At 45.3% G+C, this 20332-nt stretch overlaps 1 protein-coding gene across 1 annotated transcript in view; it reads right to left on the reverse strand.

The window, feature by feature from the left end:
- Positions 1-148: 148 nt before the first annotated feature.
- Positions 149-20332, reverse strand: part of LOC118511240 (mucin-5AC-like) — a 52528-nt gene continuing 32344 nt past the window's right edge. The window contains exon 2 of the mRNA XM_036054080.1: positions 149-19621. Within this exon, the coding sequence (XP_035909973.1) occupies positions 17121-19621 (2501 nt within the window). The 3' untranslated portion in view covers positions 149-17120. The remainder of the gene's footprint in view (positions 19622-20332) is intronic.

The raw sequence follows: 20332 nt of genomic DNA on the forward strand, positions 1-20332 counted from the left end.
TGCGTAACGCACGCACAACACGGTCCGGTTAACGGTTTGTTCACTACTTATGCTACCTGCTGCTGGTCTCCTAAACCACTACCACTAGCATTACTATTGCTCGCGTTCTGCACGTTCACAAGCCAGTTTTTCACCGTTAATTTTTTTCTCCACAAACTGCTGAATGTATTAATGTTGCAAGACAAGGTTTTTTTTCTTACCTTCTCATTCTTCTAATGACCAATGAATGTAGCTATGCTGTGGTCAGCCGTTTTCGTTCGGTGTAAATATATAAATCAGTGCCGGTGCTTGGAATGCTTGCCTTGCTTGATGCTTGAAAGAGTAAGGGAAGAGCAAGAGGATAACTGCTACCGAAGAGTTCTGTGTCGTAAAAGGGAAAAGGGATCTTTAAAAGATCCAACCCTAGAAGTAATCCGCATCCGCTACGCTAGTTGAGAGAGAGAGAGAGAGAGGGACAAAAGCTTGCTAAGAGACTAAGTGTTTAAATATTAAGCTTCTGCTAGCTCGAGCTCCTGTCAGAACGGACTACGCTAATTGCGTGTAATTTGTGTTGTTTTGCTTTATATCAAATTGGTCTTTTTGTTTGGTTTGGGTTGTTGTAGTATTGTTTGATTTTTTTTCAGGGTGTTCTAAAACCGAATACCCTTCCTTTTGCTACCCTCTTTTCTCTTACTTCGAGTTCAAAATTTACTTCGATAAATGCATTTCGTCGCGACGCGTTTCAAGTATTGCTTTTGCAGTTTGTAATGCCTTGTAGTGTGATGTCAACAGCCACAAGGTTGGAAGTAAAGAGGATGATCGTGGACAGCCTTGTCAAGCGCATCCAGCTTTTGAAATGGAGGTTCATTTCTACAGAGTACTCTACCTTAATAATTGGGTACATAGCTTAATAGATAAAGGGGTGTTTGCTCGCATATATACTACATATATACTGCTAGCATGGACGAATTTACCCATTCGATTTCATTGTGCTTGTGTGTCGGGGTTTTTCATCGGTTTTCTGCATCGTTGTTTAATTAAGTTTTTTTTTCTAGCACGAAGAAAATCTTCCACCTATCTAAAGCTAAAGGACAAACGAGTTTTTTTGCATATATATATTTTAGGTAATTTTTCTTTCTCTCGCATTCATCACTACCTCATTGTCACATGTTTTAAGTATTGCTTTTTCGTTCAATGTCTATTGCTCATTGTTTGCAGGTTTTGTGTTTGTTTGTTTACTTCTAACAGAGTGTGTATGTTTATGTCGCTAGAGTAATGCTTTAAATTGTTACAGAGCTTACGAGTGCGCTTATTCATTCACCTAACATGAGTATAGTGGAACAAACTGAAGTTGGTTGGAAACAAGGCTGTAGGTAGAGCACACGCCTAGTAGCGGTTATAGAGTAGTAGTTGTAGTTGTAGTTATAGTAGTAGACCGTACGTATTTGATTTTCTCTGCCACGCTGGAAGAAATATTATTTTGTTTTTCGTTTCTTTTTCTGCTGCCCTTCGTTGATTGATTAGTTTAGTAGCGTTAGGTTAGTGGTAAAATTAGTATCTGTTCAAGATCGTTGCAAGATGTGCTAAGAGTTGGCTTTTCCTGATTCACTATATTCACTACCGGCTGGATCGGCGTCTATCGTTGTGTTGGAAACGTTTCCCAGAACCGTTGAAGCTGGAAGTTCGGTCGTAGACTCGTTTGGAATAGTAAATAGTATCGAGTATAGTGTAGTTGGAAAAGAGTAAAGGGGCTACGTTTTTCTAGTTTGCTGTTTGAATAATAGGCTTGCAACTGATGCGAACCCTTCATAGGATCGGTTGCATAATTTGATTCGTTTGTTTTACTAGTCTTTTGTATTGCTTGTGAAAAGAGTGTGGAATTTTCTAGGCGGAAAAAATGCTAATTTATCAAGAGAAAGTATACTTTTAGGCGCTTTATGAACAATATATTAAATGCTTTGTTAGAGTAGACTAGGAGGTTGCTTAATGATAGGAATTGAAGGTAAATAATTTTGTTTTGTTAGAAAATAAGTTAATCTCTCGTCAAAACCGTTTCTAACACAGCACGCTAGTACGCTACTCGCTACGAAATTTCTACTCAAACTGTTTTCCGCTGTCTATTCTTAATGCCAGTTTTAGACTGGAAAGAGGAAGCATTTTGTTAAAAGTCGCCGAAAAGGTTATCATGATTGACGGATCGGGCCGTGCTAGTGTGTAGGCTTTTGCTTTTGTTTTTTGTTGCTCGGCAAGAAGTTTCACTGGCGCAATTATCTTTTGAACAGTCGCCGCCTGCATGTATGCAATTCGGTGTAACGTGCTAATGCTCGTGGCGAGATGCCTAAACTGATGAACTGCATGTAATTTGCGTTACCCTAATGAATCACGCACAGCAGGGTCCTTGAGAACTGGGGCCGGCAACGATTGGCCGAAAAAGTAGTTGGTTAAGTAGTGTTGCAAGCAAAAAAAAAGAAAGCAATAAAAGAGCTCCCGGGTGATGCAGCGCAGGGTTTTTGCAATTAATGGCGAAGGAGGATGGAGATGCCGTACGGTTACGGGTGCTTTGGGCCAGAATTTGGCAACCCATCATGCATCATCGCGCCCGCTGTGTGCGGAAAGCTTCCTTTAGCAAGAATTTCTAATTTGCACTCCAAAAACTTGAAACTGCTGTCGAAAAGTTGCACCATAGTGCTACGGAAGCAAAGACCGGTGGCGTCCGTAGCTGCTGTTATTGTTTGACTTGGTACTTTAAGTTTGAATGTTTCGTGAGTTTTTTTTCTCCATGGGCGAGAGATTCTACTGTTGATATTCGGTTGCACGACACGACAAGCTTCAGGGTGCTTCATCAAATGTGAGTTTCGACTGGCAGGGTACAAGCAAAAATCCCTTCCTGCATTGGAGTGCAAACATAGCGAGAGAGAGAGAGAAGGAGCATGCAATTGCAACACCCAGTGTGAAGTGCTTCGTCAGCAATGGGAAATCAAAAGGTGGCACTAGTTGTAAGTAGTGCAACATCATCGTGTACGCTGCTTGCTTATCGTAGATAAATGTAAACTTCATCCAAGGGGGAAAAAACAGAGGAAGATATAAAAAAAGAAGTGTTCCCCGACGCTGAATCTGTTTTGTTCTTGGACGCAAAGTGTAAAATAATGCTAACATTGCTGATGGGGAACTGAAAATCTTAATGTTCTTATGTGCATGCTAAGGACACAGAGAGAGAGAGAGAGAGAGCAAAAGAAAAACAGCACGGGAAAAGTTTTGGCTTGCATTTGGTAGGAAAACTTTACCTACCTCCAACGTTCCAGCGTGCTAGGAAAATTGCGCCAACTTGCATTTACTACCAAGGAAACACCCTTCCACCTTTCGTTACACGGCATTCTTTCGGCGTATGTTATTCGTTGTTTAATTTAACTTATTACTCGGTTTGCTTGAAGATGCTCAGCCTCCCTCCCCATATTATTCTTCACTAGCCTGCTAGCAGGTAAGCGTGTATTGACGTGTGTTTCTAGAGTTGATACTAATTGAGTAGTGGAGATAATTGAGACGTTACTATCGGCCCCCATATCGCTATATATCGCGACCGTTGGCGTCTGTAGAGTAGGATTAAGATTAAGAGCTTTGTTTTTTTTTCGTTTTTGGTTGTTGTGAGAAAAAAAAATGAACGTATTGTCCAGTTATGATATGTTGCGTACATGGATGAGATGGCATCACTGACTGCATTACACTACCTTAAGCTTAGCTGCATTGTTTGTTTTTTTTTCGTTCCTACAACTGCACTAATCACTAACTCGAAGCGTAACGCGCTAATTGATCCGGGTATAATTAATAGGCTTTTTTCTTTTTAAATCTCTTCACGCTTTGCTTATTGCTTTTCGGGTACAGGTTACTGAAATTTTTAAGTACTTTTCTTAATAATTTACTTTTGCTGATCAATTGCTGGAAAGTTGCTTTTCCGTTTTTTGCGACAATCCGCATCTTAGTAGGTCGTACAATTGGTGTGAGGTACACAAAATATCCTGTAGATGACGCACTACGTAAAATTTCCACCAGAGGGCGCAGTCATTTGAATTGTACGAAGCTTATCATATAAAATTGTAGCTTGATTTGTTGTAATTAAAAGAGATGAAATTAAAATTTTGCTAATAAAAAAGGAAATTATTGAAACATATGCTAAAAATTGGGATATTTCGACATCTTAAAGTGTCCCACAAGTGTCCATCATCTTAAATGCTTTGCAAGCAAAAAATCCATTTTGCAAGGAGAAAGCTTTCCCTAGAAAGAGGATTCAATAGATGCAGACAGTAATATTATTTGAATTCAAATTTATTACACCCATTTTGCATTGCGAAGGTGACTTCGCCGGGGATGGCATAGATCGATGTTACTGTTGCTTCCCGATGTCAACAGCTTTTCGGCACAGTGTCAAGTATCGTTATTCGTTAGTTAAATACGAGTATCCATACAAATTGCCGCCTTGTCCGAACGCCCTGCACGATCCAAAAGTAACACCAAACGAATTAAACCCAGCAGAAAAACGACATACTTTATTCTTCAAATAAAGTTTAGGCTGCCCCAGTTAATGCCATTTTACAACTGCCGAAAGCCGTTGAGTCGTCGTAATTATCACTCCGCCCAAATAGGTACCGTTTTCTCAGCCCCAGTTTTCTAATTAAATCTTTAAAGAAACAATATTTTTTGTTTAACCATTAAATTACTGCCAAAGCTGTGGGGGAATGGTGTCTCGTTTCTGCCTCTGATTAGATCACTGGGAAATGACACTACAAGTTCACCCAGTTTCGGTAGCCCGCATTCGTGGGCACAACGAATAAGGTCAACGGTGGCAACGGCGTAGTGTTCTCAACTCGAACTGTCGTCCTTTCTGTCGTGCTCGACGTAGTCCGGTGGGAAGCGCTGGGAGAACTTTCATGTGAAGAACATCTCTAACGAATGGCGGAGACCGCTTGTTTAAAGTGTGCTTGGCTAGAAACAACAAGTGCCGCTTCCATTGACGTGGCCGTGCTGCCACGTACACTGTTGCGCACTACAGCGCCATCTATCGTATTATGGCAACAGTTTGTCCAGGATGGTCAAAATGGAGAGAGAGAGAGAGAGGGAGGGGTCCTTTGCTCTCCAAATCTGTTCCACGATCCCACTCACAAGCCTCACACACTCGACCTTGGTGGAAGCGTTCACTTATGCAACTATTTAGCCACGCTAGATTAGTTCCACGGCTGGTATGTGTGGTGGCAGCAGTTATGCGCCCTACTGTCAAACCTACTGTGTGTGTTCTGTCTAGTGTGCGACAGGTTTTCACACATTTTAAGTCGGCCCAGGCGCTTGTTGGCAGAGTTTTTGAAAGGCTCTCTTCATTCAGCAGAGCTTTTTGTGCTGGGGGCATCCTTCGCTTCCGAGACTCACCGGACCGAAACTAATTCCGAAACGTCTCGACGCCCTAGCCGTTTTTGATAGTTTTGAAGCGCAATGCAAAGTTTGTGCCATCATCTTCCGTGCGGCTGTCACACGTGCACTAAGCTGGTATGAAGCAAAGGCAAATGAGGCAAAGTTATGCCGATGGAACTATGGCGTTCCCACCTGCCCTGGGGTGAGTGTTTCAATTGTACGGTGTTAAGATTTGTTTAAGTTTAAGATAAATTTAGTGTGAGAGTTAGCATTATGGATAAGAAAATCAAGTATGAATAAATAGTGTTCCGAGGGCCTTTAAATACGTTCCTCTTTTTCAGAGTAGATGACCATATGATCCTGTTGGTAGACACAAGAAAACCCCTCAAGTCTCTCACACGCTGCACCCTAAACTGAGACAGTTTTTTATACTCGCTTAGCTCCAACTCCCCAACCGTAGCCGTCCATTGTTATCCTCATTTCCATCAGCAAACCGTCACCACAACAATGGTGGCCACTATAGTGTGCGAGATTTGAGCGACATTTTTTTTTTGTCTTTTTCCCCCCTTCTTATCACATTGGTCCGCACGGTCTCGGTTCAGCTACTCCAGTTGAGCTCGGCGTGTGTGCGTCTTCCGTCGTGATGTGAGTCCTGATTCTTGCCCAGCGACAGGAAGAAGAAACAATACTACCCTAAAGAAGCTACTTCGGTTGCAGTTTTTCCCGTGGATGCTGGGAAACCGAGCGTGGTGGGGTGATGCTGCATTCAGCCGTGGCACTTGTTCACCAGCTGACACTTGTCGACGTGCGCTTGCTTTCTCGCCACTTTTCTACCATTAGAGGCAAGCTCTAGCAAAGCGGGAAATTGAAAATCGAGCGTTTTTCTTTCCCAGAACTCTTTTGTTCTGGTCTTAGCTCTCACTCTATCTTTCTCTCGCTCAGGGACTCGTCCATCCCGCCCGGTTGCAATTGGAAATAGAATCATTTCTTTTGTTCATTATAAAATCGCAATTTTCCCCTGCTGACGGTAGGGTGGTAATGTTGCTGTCGGCTGCCCGTCTGCCCCCCGCCCAAATGCTGAATGGGTTTGAAATTATGTAATTATTTTTAATTGAATTTAAAGAAAAAGCATTCGTTGCACCATTGGGCTAGCGATAGAGCGGCGGGTGCAAACGATTCGCCACACTTCATCCATGAATGTGCTTAAGTGAACAAGCGACTGCAAGAGATAGAAGAGAAGAAAATGCTTTGGCATGAAATGTGCCACAGAGGAGAGTCTGCCCGTTCCCCAAAAAAAAAAAAGAAGGAAAGTCACAAAGCGATTCACTTTCGGTTGACAATGTTTTTCGGGGCTGGTAAAAGGGCAACGGCAATTTTGCCGACGCCTTTTCGGGCTTCTCCACCGTGCAGCTTCATCAACAAAACACGATCCAGCGTGAGTGAAAAGGGGCCAATGGTGGACGGTAAATGAACCGTAACCCATTCCGTGGCCATGGTCCGTTTAAACGGGAGCTTTGGCGCAATTTTTGTTTGTTTGCAGTTTGAGTTTTGCACTATCGCAGCACCGGGACGAGCTGAGGTCGAACTGCGCAGCAAAGCTGCCGCACGGTGTGGAGGATGAAAATGAAAACAACACTTCCAGACAACAAACGCGAACTTCGGGGCCGAAAAACCACGGCACGGGGTTTCCGAATTGCCCTCCCGAGGCGAAGTACCATGAATTTTAATGACTTTTACAACCCGCCTGAACCCGCTGGAGCGAACATTAATCGAACTTTTTTTAAAGTTTTTTTTTGGGGTTTTCCGTTTCGGTTTTGTGCGTAAAGAGCGCGGTGTCAGACTTCACGATTTTTCACGCCAGCATCCTGTTGGACGGTTTGGGGGCATTTGGTTTCGTTCCGTGTGTCAGTTTCGAGTAGCGGATGTCGGAGGATCTGCGAAAAAGTTGTGGAGGTGTGAGTAGCTAATGTTTGATGGTAGATTTAAAGTAAGTCCCAGATGAAAATGAACTATTTGTGATTAGAGAATAATGGGTTCGCTTTTCGGCTATGAGAGTTTTATCGGTAAAAGTTTGTAGTTTAAATATGGAATGAATTGTATGCTGTACAACTGTACGGACAGGCGGTTAAACAGTAAATTTGTTTGAGTAAGGGATTGTAATATAGCTTTTTGTTTTGGCTCTTTTATCTGAAGAAATCTGAGCAAGATGGATGGCTCTGAGTCTGAAGGGAAGAATTAAAACTCGACGCAGCTATCGTTAAACTACCGCTGACACTATTTGAATATAACGGTTCGGAAAACGCCGAAAGGTATGCAAAACGCAACGCAGGTTACTTTGATCTTAGCAGTAACACATGGCAACACAACAATTTGTGCAAGCATTAAATAAATCAAATAAATAAAAAGAAAATATTGTTTATTTATAATTAAACGAAAATAGGACATTCTGATAGCATTGTTTCAGGGAAAATTATGCATGCTTTTATAGGAACAAGCCTATGGTGTAGCAGAACTCTCAGAATCGGCAGGAATTCTCTTGCTCAACTCAACTAACTGTTAAAATACAGAACATGACAAAATATATGCAAAGAAATCACCTTTCACAGCAAACGAGGAATCAATTGCATCCCCTGCCAGAAAGTCGTTACTATTCCTATTTCTACCGAAAGGATCCTTATCCGCAGCTCCATTTCTTTTTAGATCGTATATCCAGAGGCTTCAGAGCAGCTCTACGATACTCACCAAAAAACACTCTCAAAAGAGTACAAACAATCAATAACCATAAAACAGTGTAAACTTGCAGGATTGGGTTGTAGTAAGGTCATACGGTGCGACTTTACACCCATGCAACCAACACTTTACGGTCTCCTGGAGTGTGTTAATGATGGCGTCTTGAACTTCGACCACCGCGACCAACTGGACCGGTGCGTTAAATCCGTTCGGCAATAAAAAAAGCCATATTCGAAGCGTCGTTTTTACCGTCCCGCGTCATCTCATCCATTACGGTGGCCTTACGGGGTAAAGTCGAACGAAAAAAAAACTACCTTCCCGAAGGCATCATTCCGGTGACTTCAACGATGCTTCAACCCTAGCGCCGGGTACATCCCGGTTTTGGAAGGTGTCCTTGTTGGCCGGTGGATTTGAAACCGCTTAGTGCCGGCGTTGTCCGTGGTCAATGGTGGATAATAAAATTCAACAAGCTGCGGAACAGTGCGGCTCAGTCGCCCGCGACCATTGTCGTGGGTCGTACGAATATTGGAGAACTTTGCAGCCGATGCGGAGCATATTAAATCGCTCCAAATGGACTTCGAATGGGGTGTAAAATGGGATGTTTCCTTACGAGAGGAGTTGACCGGTTTTTTTTTTCCTAGTTGTTGCCACACTATGACCTCGTCCATTGGATGAGCTTTAACCGCTGTCTGAAGAAGAATGGTTCGATAATCGCACTAGCGGTTCCGAACAACTACACAACAGAGTGATATCGGGGGGATTTTTTCCAACTTCCGAATAGTGTTTCACAGTTGTAAGTCGTACTTCACACAGTCCATCCAGTGTCTGTCGACAAGCAGTTCGAGAGTGGCGCTAGTGGTCTGCTTCTAGGAATTTTAAATCGAACCGACAACAAGTCCCCCGGAGCTAGGTGCTTATTGATTCGTCGTATGTACGTTGAAGCGCCGAGTAGCATCAGCAACAGAGGCAACAGAATCAATTTAGCAAAGCCTCGATCGATGGCGCGCTTCGATGAGTAGTGTGGGAGAACACTACTGGAAGGACGACGCCATCATCAGCACCATGAACGTACACGCTCTGACCACGATGACCACGGGTCACGGGTGCAAAACCGCAAAGTAAAAGCGAAGTTATAAATTCGATCGGAAATTGAATTCAGTTTAGATAATATTTTAGATAAAATGATGATTCAATTTCACCCAGAACCACGGCACTAGATGGATGATGCGAGCGGCCATTTTGAGCGGCCCCTACCCACCACCACCACGGTACGGGTCCCTAGCAGTTTTTATCAGCGAGAAACGCTGATGTGGTGGCTGGGTTTTTCACCATGGAACCATGGGCTGTGTCACTGCCATTCAGCCCGATACGATGCGCTCGCACTATCGGTTGCAATCGCAGCTTCCGAACCGAGCAAGTTATCAATTGCAGACACCGGAATAATGGCCGCCGGCAAAGATGGCGAGGATGAACCGAATACAGCAAGAAAAAAAGCAAAAAAAACCCAACGCACAAAGAAAAATGCTCATCCATTTTTCATTCGTTTTTCATGAGTGCGTCACGCCAGCGTCACCGGGATTCCGACCGACCGGCCCAGGGAATGGATGGGTTAAAATTTATTCTTATCGCCTTATTTCGGAATCCAGTCCAGTCGGTCCTCTGGTGGCTGCCTGATATCACGATTATGCGGCAGGTCACGGTCGTTCGATGTCGGTGTCACACGCACGCACATGTCGCTTGCCCAATCGTGATCATTGATTATGGAGCGTTTGTCTTTTATTTTTTCGTTGTTGCTGTTCGGTTGGTGTCTAGGTTGGGGCGTTACAGGAGCACTCGGTGTACTGCGAGTCTTTTAAAAATCCCATCCCATTAGTGGGGCATAATTTTCAGGAGTCAGGATGGCAAGCCTTTTTTCGCTCTGTTTTCGGCGAAATCTACCGCAAGTTCCTAAGGACTGAGATTGATTTCGGTACAGCCCCCAAAGCGACATTTTTTTTTCGAAGTAGAGCTTATATAGATATAGCTTGAAACAAGGGATGATCGAACCGAACTGGGTAAGTGAATTGACTCCCCGTTTTTGTTCAGGCAATCAATCGTGCCCTTCCGAACCGAGCCGGGTTGCGATGGAAGTTAATCTTATCGGTCAGGCGATAATGGGTGTGATACAAAAATTTATCATCTGCCAGTGACACAATGTCGGATCCTGGTGTTGTTAAGTGAGATCGTGATTGCATTTTACCATCCAACTGCCGGAGGTGTGTCAAGCTTTCACGTACGGAATGGATAGTTTTGTTTTGAGCAGTGACATTAAGGAAATAAAACTTGAACCTAAGTCTCCATGACTGCATATCAACACTAGAGTAGAATCGTTTAGAAGCTAGAGGTCACACCTTCCGAGCAAAGTGTGATTTAATTAATGAACGACCAACTACTTACATTACGCACTAGCTCCACACCAAAGCAACACCGGTGAACCAATTTATCGCATGTGTTGCGTGTGCGGTTGCAATTACAGGTTTGGTTGTAGTGAATCATTTGTCATTACCGCGCACCGTGCCATGTGTGAAAAGTGTGCACCGATGGCTGGAATTTGTAGACCCCGTTTGTCCACCACGGGGTCAACCACGGGGCAGGACTCTCCGGAAGGAAGTCGGGAAATGGAGTGTGATTGAATTAAAATACACTCACCGGCTGTGTCCATGTGTCCGGCAGTTGACGAGCGGACTCTCGAAATGCAACAACGGGCTCATTAGTCGGCATGGTGGGCTGTGTGGTTAGCTACGGGGTAGAGAGCAGGCTTCAGTCTGCAGAGCAATTGTAAATTTTGTAGCTATTTGTGTGAAAGCGTGAAGCGAAAGAATGCTGACAGGCCCGGTTCGTTTTGCTAATTGATCGAAGCACAATGCACACATCCCGTGGCCTATTTACGCGTTCAAATGGTTGTAACGCGAGACATTAGGAGAACGATTCGTTGGTTGAAAAACGAATAAGATTTAGTCTCGAGGATGATCGCTGATGATGAGAATGATAAGTATGGTAGTTCTTGAAAATTTCTACTTCCAACCATAGATTTTTCGAAATTGTTCAAGAGCTTTGCGCTTGAAACTAATCTTTTCGCTAGTGAAAAATATTTTAACTCTGGAGCGCCTGAATGTATGCAACTCAGAAATATAGGATCTTTCAGGATGGTTTCAACGCAAAGGATATCTGTAAGCTAGCGATTACATGGGACTTTCTATGTGTTTCGATAGAAAGCCTTAAGGATAACTTTACGGGCTACATTATTAATAACCAATATGTTGCATCTGCTACGCCTGAAAGTATGCAACCGAGAAAGTTTCTATGTGCTTAAATAAAGGGTTTAAAGTTAAATTTCACTGGCTATGCTGATTACCCAACTTAGGGTAAATAATATTTGGAGCAAGCAAGGACCTCCTGTGGTCGCAGTGTCAGTTATAAGAAGCGGGTCAATTTTAAATGTGTCTCATCTTGTTTTCTTGACTTATTTATAAATCTTTAACCACGATGAAGGTGATTTCTTTACATTCTCGAGATGAAATGTCAAGCGTTTTGCATAGTACAAGGCTCACGAGGAAAACTGAACTAGAGTGATCATCCAATTAAAGGTAAATCAAATTAAGGAAGTCAAAAATGGCAGTCTAAGACCGTTTGAAGTTCAAGCACTGTAAGAAAATTATTGGAAGAATAAAATAAATAATAGCTAGTGGAAAACATCTATTGCAGAACACTCACCAATTGTACGATCACTGATGCAGGGTTTGCGAAACTTTGCCCTTAGCCCTCAGCATGCTCAAACTTTTCTGTCTAACCTTCAAATCGATCATCCGAAAATAATAGCAGTCTCACTCCCACACTTATTAACACAATGCACACGCATTTCCAAATCATCACAAAACAAAACACTTGCAACTTCTCGTACCCACACCGAGCGAGGACGATCGCCGAAGTTATTCTGTTGTGTTGTCCTTTCCTTAGCCGGCTTACGCTTAATAAGTAGACGCTACTTATTGTGGTGTGACGCGTGAAATTATCTACAGCTTACATACTACGACTAGCACTCGCTCAAAAATCACTGCTCCGCTGTCTGTCAAGCGTTTCCCAGGGGATTTTCCCCCCACTGCACCGCTTCCAGCATTAAAGCGAAATGTGCACAATGTGCAGGCAAATCTAGTGCCGTTCTTGTTTTTTTTCTTCTTCTAGTTTGTAGTGTAAAACATTCCCACCCAACGGAGCATTGGTGTTTGTAGGACTTTCGTTTTTTTGCGGGAGCTCGGGCTGGGTGCACACCTGGCACACCAACCATGTAAGTCCGTTGTTGTATTTTTAATTTTGATTTTGGATGGTCCATGGTACCTCGCGTGTACACAGGTCACACTGCCCTTACAACTGCAACCGTAATGGACTTTTGCTCTTTGTGTGTGTTTTTGTGTTTTTTCCCGTTTCGTTCGTTGCTTGATTGGTTTACTTAGGTATTGCTTATACATTTCATTTCATTGTATGTGTGTGAGTGTATTTTTTATACCATTTTTATCGCGTTATAGATTGCTTTCAAATTGTATTGCTTGTTTTTTTTTCCCGTTCGCTCATTTTGTTTTGCCGCTTTGTAGGTGTACTTATCTTACGCTTACGCTACGCATTGCTACGCTTACATTCTACATTGCTTACTTAAAATAAGTGTATATATAATTTCGCATCTGTATATCGTTATTTTTTTTTGCAGAATTTCGCTTTTTATATCTTGGGTTTTTGATCACTCTGGTTTGCATGTGTTTTTTTTCTTTGCGTTACTGTTCTTATCATTAATGTCTGGCTGCTTATACACACTGGGCCTCGCGAACTCGCTCGCTCCACTTTCATTTGCCTTTGTTTTTTGCTCTGTTGTTATGCAAGAAGAAGAAATGCAGCTGCATTAGGAAAGGGAAAAAAAGTTAAATTTCCATTTTGCCCTAACCCAAGCGATTCATAATTTCGAATAACAATCTAACGGGCGCGGTTACGGGCCCCTTTTATAATTTGTGTTGGTTTTTCGATAATGTCAAAAAATCTAAAGCAAACCCCGGCGATCCTCGCAACAGATGCAGCCCAAGTGCAGTTCCTACGTTCTATAAATGCGCTAAATAAATCTATAGTATAGTAAGTATTTCTTGTTTCTTTGTTTCTCCCACCTTCTTTTCCTTATGTGTGTTTTGCTTTCTCTAGTAGAAAAGTTTACCAAACGCGCTACTTTACTGGAAGAATGAGTGTGTGTTTTATGTCCTGTCCCCTTTTCATCCTACGGACAAACCCTTCGCACACGGGGACACCAATTGATGTCGGTAGATTGATAGTAGATAGTAGTAGTTTGTTTTCATTTAACAACCATTTTGTTTTCAGCCATCCAGCTGTGTATTGCTTTTCATTCAAATTTTGTATGAGTTTTTGTGTGTGTGTTGACAAAATGGGCGTGTTTTGCCCCCTGTCTGCCAGCACCCGTCATTACGCCTATATTGCTCTGAAATCGAATCACCATTTTGCTATACTCGCACCGCTACTGCCACATTTAGCTACCACCGTTCTGTTCTGTTTTTTCCTCGATTTGCGATCTGTCATTTTGACAGTTCCGCTCGTTAGTTTGTTAGTCGCTGTCATTTGCTATGCAATGTAGTACCACACCTCTTATCATCTCGTGTGTTGGGCATGTTTAAAAAATCGAAACAAAATACTTTCTATAAAATAATTGACATTTGCGATAGCAAAACACAATACTTTTGCGACACTTTTTTTGTTCAACCCTTCCAGTGTTGCCCATTTCCGGGTTTGTCTGTGGTCAGTATATTGCTCCCCGTAATTTGTACTTTCAGCCGTACCTGGCGGAGATGACGTCGATGAAGAAGGCGAAGTTAAGTCAGGGGAGACGCTTGTTTATTTGTTGTTGGAAAATTTGGGGAAAATCTTTTTTAAAAAAAGGGAAAACAACGAAAAAAAAAGTGATTGAAGTGGGAGCGTACCTAAAGGCATCCGCTCGCTTGGGTAATGAAGATTGATAATGATTTTACACCGCTGGAAGGTTTGACGAAGATACGCAGGTCCTGATAGTAAGCTGGAACACCGAGCACACCGGAAGCCAGTGGAAATGATAGCGTTTTGAGTGAGCTGTGTGTGTGTGTGTGTCGATGCTGCTCTCTATCGTGTCCTGATAGTGAAGCCTTTAACCTTGTCGATCGTTTCGTCGCTAGACGCTAGACGCCACAAGCAACACGATCTGAGGGTTCGATATTTTGCCGGGACGTGGAGTGTGTTTTGATCGCTCGTTTCACTGTTAGGATACGTCGCTTTTTTGTTGTTGCCAAATTTGAACCTTTCGGCCAACTGTTTGACGTAAAGTAGTGAAGATTGATGGAAAGTGTCATTATCGAGCTGGAAGTTGCAGAGAGTGGTCCAGTGGGCTTCGTACTTTTTTTTCTTCTTCTAGTGGCACGTCATTTTCCTGACCCAAGTCTACATGGTATGAATTTTTATGTAGCCGGCTGATGACTTGACCAGCGTAGTAAAAATTGGACGCGCGATTTATTGCTTTGCCAATAAACACATTTCCACGGCTGGAAAAGATTTTTCGAGAGGAAGAGAGATAGATATGTTGGTCGTCTATTTTCCCCAAAATGTTCCAATACAGTTTTTTTCAATTTGTTTGGGGAAAGATATTAGCTCAGATGCATTGATTACTAACAAAAATTGTCACCTATTCAAGTACGCCCCTGTACCGATCGCCACAAATCACACCACACGAAATGACGCAACCGCGCGAAACAAATTCCGGTTGTCAGTTGCCGGCCGAGAAGTCATCAATTTCCAATAACGCAATTTTTCAAACGAAATTGACTGTCGCAAGATCGATAGATAGGGAGCCCCGGATCGTATCGTGGCAGGCGGGCGATGGATGGACCTAATGGAGACACTCCCGAAGGGACATTTGCTAGGGCACCAAACAAAAAAAAAAAAAATGCCGAGAAATCCGTGACAAAAAACGGAAACCAAAACTAAACCATTCTTTGATGGAAAACATTTGAGAGGATTCATTGCACGGAGCCGGTTCTATCTTCAGACTGGGTGGTCCCGCACAAAAGGACTCCACGATGGGTGGGGATCCATTAATAAACTGACTGGCTGGCTGGCTGGCTGGCTTGTGCTAAAGCAGTCGCTCGTTACGTTGTCAAATACAGTTGGAGCTTGGGTGTGCTCGAACGGTGCGAACGCGCGCTACTACATCCTGTTGCGCCATTTTCGTCCTTATCATCATCATCATTACCATCATCGAAGGCGAACGAGGAGAAGGAAGGAGCTTGTGGAGTGAAGCAGGAAGTGAGCTAGTTTAGAATGTCGCCGTTCCAAACCGCCGCCTCGTCTTAACCTCGCGGGCAAGACTCGCGAGGGCGTCGTTGGACTAGACGTAGGTGCTAGTTCCGGTGATGGAAGGGAGGGAAAAAAAGCTGGGAGGTTTTTTTGTGTACTGTTGTTTGCTACTTTGTAAAAGCGTGTGGATGTTTCGCGTTACGTTGGAAGGTTTTGTTCTCGGAAGTGTGCTCCAAAATAGGAAGCGTTCTTCGATAAATCGCCCTCGTGCCTTTGCCTCCGGCCCTCTAGCGGGTAATGCGTAGAACTAGGTTGTTGTTTGGCATTCCGCTCAAGTTGGCTCATGGTCGTGGCTTGGCCGGGGACAACAACAACAAGAAGGGAAAAAATATCAAAACCTTCTCCTCTAATGAACGTCTTCTCTATCGAGCTCTAGACACACATACACAGACTTTAGGACAAATCGCGCGCCCACCTTTCAGAGCACAAATGAACGCGCTAAATTGAGCGCCACTAGCGCGTCCGCTTCCGGTGCGCAACGTGGTTTTGCTGTGATATGGCGTGGGGTCTGGGCCCGCGTATCGGTGCCACCGACGGCAATGAGTCATCATTTAAAAGTAATTTATTTTCTTTCGAAATTACTTTTCATCAATGTGCGCGCCTTCCCCGGTGCCTCCGAGCCTCTCTGTGAGCGCTCTCGTTCGTTCGCAAATGGAATGTCATTCCTGTGCCGCCTTTTTTTTTTATGGTATGGCATGGTGTGAATCTCTCTTTCACTCACAGCGGCAAGTCAACGGCGCGAACGTTCCATGCAAATTCTTCAATTTGTTGTAATTTAGAACTAAGTTATTCAAGTTTTCAAGTCTTTCGTTTGGTTGATTAGTTTTTCTCTTCCAGGAAGCTCTATAGTAACCTGGAGCCAAGCCATTTTTAGTAGTAGCAGCCTGATGGAATGTTCCTATTGAAGCGAAGCGGTTGACCTATTTATGTAAACAGATAGCCATGTGCTAGCACTAACAAGGATTACTAAGCGCCCCGTCAAACTTGGCCATGTATCACAAGATATTAAATTTCCATTTGGGGCCTGCGCTACCAACGAAACCACCGACTGCAAGCGACAGCCGGATTTGCAAATCCAACTAATTTCCGCTTTTCCAGTGAATCAACTCCACAGCCACAGTACTGGAAACGTTTAATTTTTCACACCTGTCTCTTGTCGTCGGCTACCGAACACCCAGAGATCGGCGGGGAGGCAAAGTTTTGTGCCGAGTAGCAATTTTAGATTTCTGTCAATTTCCTGTGGCCACGGCAGGAGGAGGCCGGAGCGCGTGCGGAGCGGGTAAACCAGCACGGAAACGAGTTCTGACATTTCCGGTACAGTGTTCCGATCCGACGCTGGCGGATGACAGTAATTTGGAGGGTTGAAGGTTCGGTTTTGGGAGTCGGTTTCCTGTGGGTCAGGTTACCAAATGGAGAGAGCGATAGGTTGTAAAAAAGTGATAAGCACATGGAAGACGAGCCTGTTTTTTTGCGATGCTGTCGTTCAAGGTAAAACATAAAAAAGGAGTATAAACAGAACGAAAAATAGATTGGAAAAGGAAGAATCAGACACAGAGATTCACGGGACACAGAGATGATAGTGTCCGTCGTAATGGTGACGTCCATTACGTCGTTATGATATCGATATCTTCTTCATCGTCGTCATCCCCCGGATCGGCCGTAACCACATCGATCGTGGTGGTGGAGCAGCTGTCATCGTTGTGGAAGTTCTGCCGCCCGCTTGCCATACGCATCGCGTACTCGTCGCGATCAATGTCCTGGCTGCTGTGGAAGATCTTCCGGCCACCGATCATCGTGATGGGCGAGTGTTCGCCGGACGGGTTCCCGTTCGGATCGTCATCCTTGTAGCAGGCCGACTCCAGATGCTTGTTGAGGTACGACTTGAGCGCGAACGTTTTGTGGCACCGGTTGCACTCGAAGTTTTTGTCCGTGGAGTGCGTTTGCATGTGGGCTCGCAGGTTCGACCGATCCGCAAACGCTTTACCGCAGTGCCCACAGCCGTACGGCTTTTCGCCCGTGTGCGATCGAAGGTGGCCCTGCAGCAGCCAGGGCCTGGAGAAGAGCTTACCACACACGCCACAACTGTGCGATAGTTTGTGTGTTAGCAGATGCATTGCCAGGGCCGGCATGGAGACGTACGCCTTGCCGCAGGTCACACACTTCTTCGCAGACTGAGAGTCCAGACTGCGGTGCGTTTGCTTGTGGCGCGAGAGATTGCTCGAGGTAGCGTACTGCTTGCCACACTCGGGACACTTGTACTTGCCCTTCCCATTGGAGCTACCGTTCGCAGTGCTCGCCGACTCGCCGGCCGAATCGCAGTCAGCTGTGTGGAGGTCTGATCTGTCCGCTTTCGAGGCCGCCGGAGACCGTTGGCTCGGTTTGGAGGAGTTGGTGGATGCAGAGCCGGCTGCTGTCTGAGCCTGCGCCGTATCCTTGGAAGCCTTCTTACGATTCTTCGATCGTCCATCACTAGAGATAAGATCGTCATAGGTGTACAGCTCGGCCGTCTTACTGCTCGACACCTTTTGCCCGGGTACGGCGACAACAACCTTGCTGGAGCTGGAACTGGCGGTCCCGGAAAGCTTGGCCGCCGGTTGACCGCACGCCGGTGTGGAAGATTTGTGCTTACGTGTTACCGTGGCTGATGCCGCCGTGCTGGAGGAAAGTGTTGATCCATTAACAATCACCGACGTGACGGAGCTGGTGGATGGTTGTATGTGCAACCGACGGGCAATTCTGCGGCCGATCGGTGTACTGTTGGCGGTTTCCGTTGCCGGTGGCGTACAGTTTGACGATGAGCGTGATGGCGAATATTTGGAAGAGATTGACGAGGAACTTGAGCGTACGAAGGAAAACACGCTCGAGGCCGAGCAGGACGAAGAGGACGAGGACGAGGAGGTGCCGGGCGAAATGGAGCTACCGGAGCATTCCGTGTCGGACGAGTGTTCGGACGTGGGAGGTGTCAGCGGACCAGTGGGCGAGGGCGAGATGGTTTTTATCGTTGTTGCGCTTTCACCGTCGCTGTGCGCCGAGGTGGACATCGTTGTCGTGAGCTCGTAGCAGGGTATTATCATCGAGATTGGACCCGATCCGGGCGGACACTGGTAATTAGCTGCCGATGCCGCCTCCACGATGCTGATGATGCCGCCCGGGCCAGTCGAGCTCTGCTGCTGATGATTTTGTGCACCATTGGGCAGGGTGTTGGAACGCAGCACCGAAGTGGTTGGGTCCGGTAGGGGCAACGGGTCCGCCGATGCAGAACCGCCCGAAGGATGCAGAATCGTAACGACACAGGGCGCCGTCAGCGGCGGTAAGCTCTGCGACAGTGACAATAAATCATGTGCGGCTTCCGTTTCTTCTATGCTGCGATCGCGAAATATGGCCGCTGTGGTATCGTAGCCGGGCGAGGACTGTGTCGTCGGGGGTGGCGCTGGTGTTTGCTGGGGCTGGAAAATGGCGGCACTTGACTGTTGCTCCGGACGATGCTGTTGCTGCGTGGCGTGAGTTTGCAGCAGTAGCGATGGCTGCTGCCGACCTGTTGTCGTGGCCGTTACGGTCTTGTGGTACGATGAAACGTGCGATGATTTATCTAGCCTCTTATCGGACACTTGAGCTGCAGCGGCCGCCGCCGCAAACGGGGAAGCTTCGGCATAAATTAGCGTAGCCCGCGCCGTCGAGGTAGGCGCTGGTTTCGCCGTGGACGCACCGGAGCTGCCCGGCGGCGAGGGAGCTTGTGCTGTGCTGGGCAGCTGGTCGACCCCGGTGCCATCGCAACGGTTCGGCCCATTATTGTTACTGGTGGGGCCGTAATTAGGATTATTACGGCCAGATTTTGCGCCTATCGATGCGAGCAGCTGGTGGCCGTTGTTGGTGGCGAAGGTGGCCGTACCCGGGCCGGAGGCTGCCGCTCGAATCGTTACGATCGGACCGGGTGCAGTGGTGTTTGTGTCCGGGGTGTTGCTGCTGCTGCTGCTGGCGCTAGAAGAGGAAGCACTTACCGACAGATGCCGGGAGGAGTTGGTCTTCACATTGATTATATTGGTGTTGTTGTTGCTGTTTGGCCCACATTTGAATGTCCGGAAGTCGCTGAGAGGTATGGTAAAACCTGCGCAGGAAACGAGGAAGAGAAGGGACATGTTAGCATAGTTGGGAGTTGTGGATTTCTATCGAGGAACTATGATGGCATGGTGGCCATTTGTAGTGATATCTTGAAGGAATCGCTAATGAGATTTATACAACTGTTGACGGTGTTGAGGAGTAATGTTGAGCATTAATAATAATTGTTGAACGTTCTAGGACATCTACGAATTGGCCTGAAATTATGCTTCAGGGATATAGATCGAACACGTGACCGGAGGTTTTTGGGTCAGAGATGATAGTGCGAAGTCGAGTGGAAAGCTGAGGCCCTATCAAATACGCTATACTAGTTTTGTAATATCCAACAATCAAGCAAATTATCTCTTTAATCTTGCAACCCATTTTCATCAATTTTCATCCCCATATTCATAACACCATTAACCATTAACACTTAGTAGAAAATTTGTTGTACACATCCTAGAACCCGTTTTCCGCTTCGTAGACCACATTCTACGCCTTACTATCAAATTACTTCGTTTGTCTGTGTATCCAGCGGACCAATTTAATAGAAAGTTACGAGTGTCCATAACCCTCTTAGCCTCTATCGTCCGTAACGTAATAGGCCGTTTCAAATAATTCTGATTGCATTAAAACAACGGACGATCCCGGATCCCGGGCTGACCAGTAAATGACAATTGATGAGCCTGAAGGACGAGCCCGAAAGATCCTGGCTGCAGGG

Source organism: Anopheles stephensi, chromosome 3 (assembly GCF_013141755.1).
Source record: "Anopheles stephensi strain Indian chromosome 3, UCI_ANSTEP_V1.0, whole genome shotgun sequence".
Taxonomy (NCBI): Eukaryota; Metazoa; Arthropoda; class Insecta; order Diptera; family Culicidae; genus Anopheles; species Anopheles stephensi.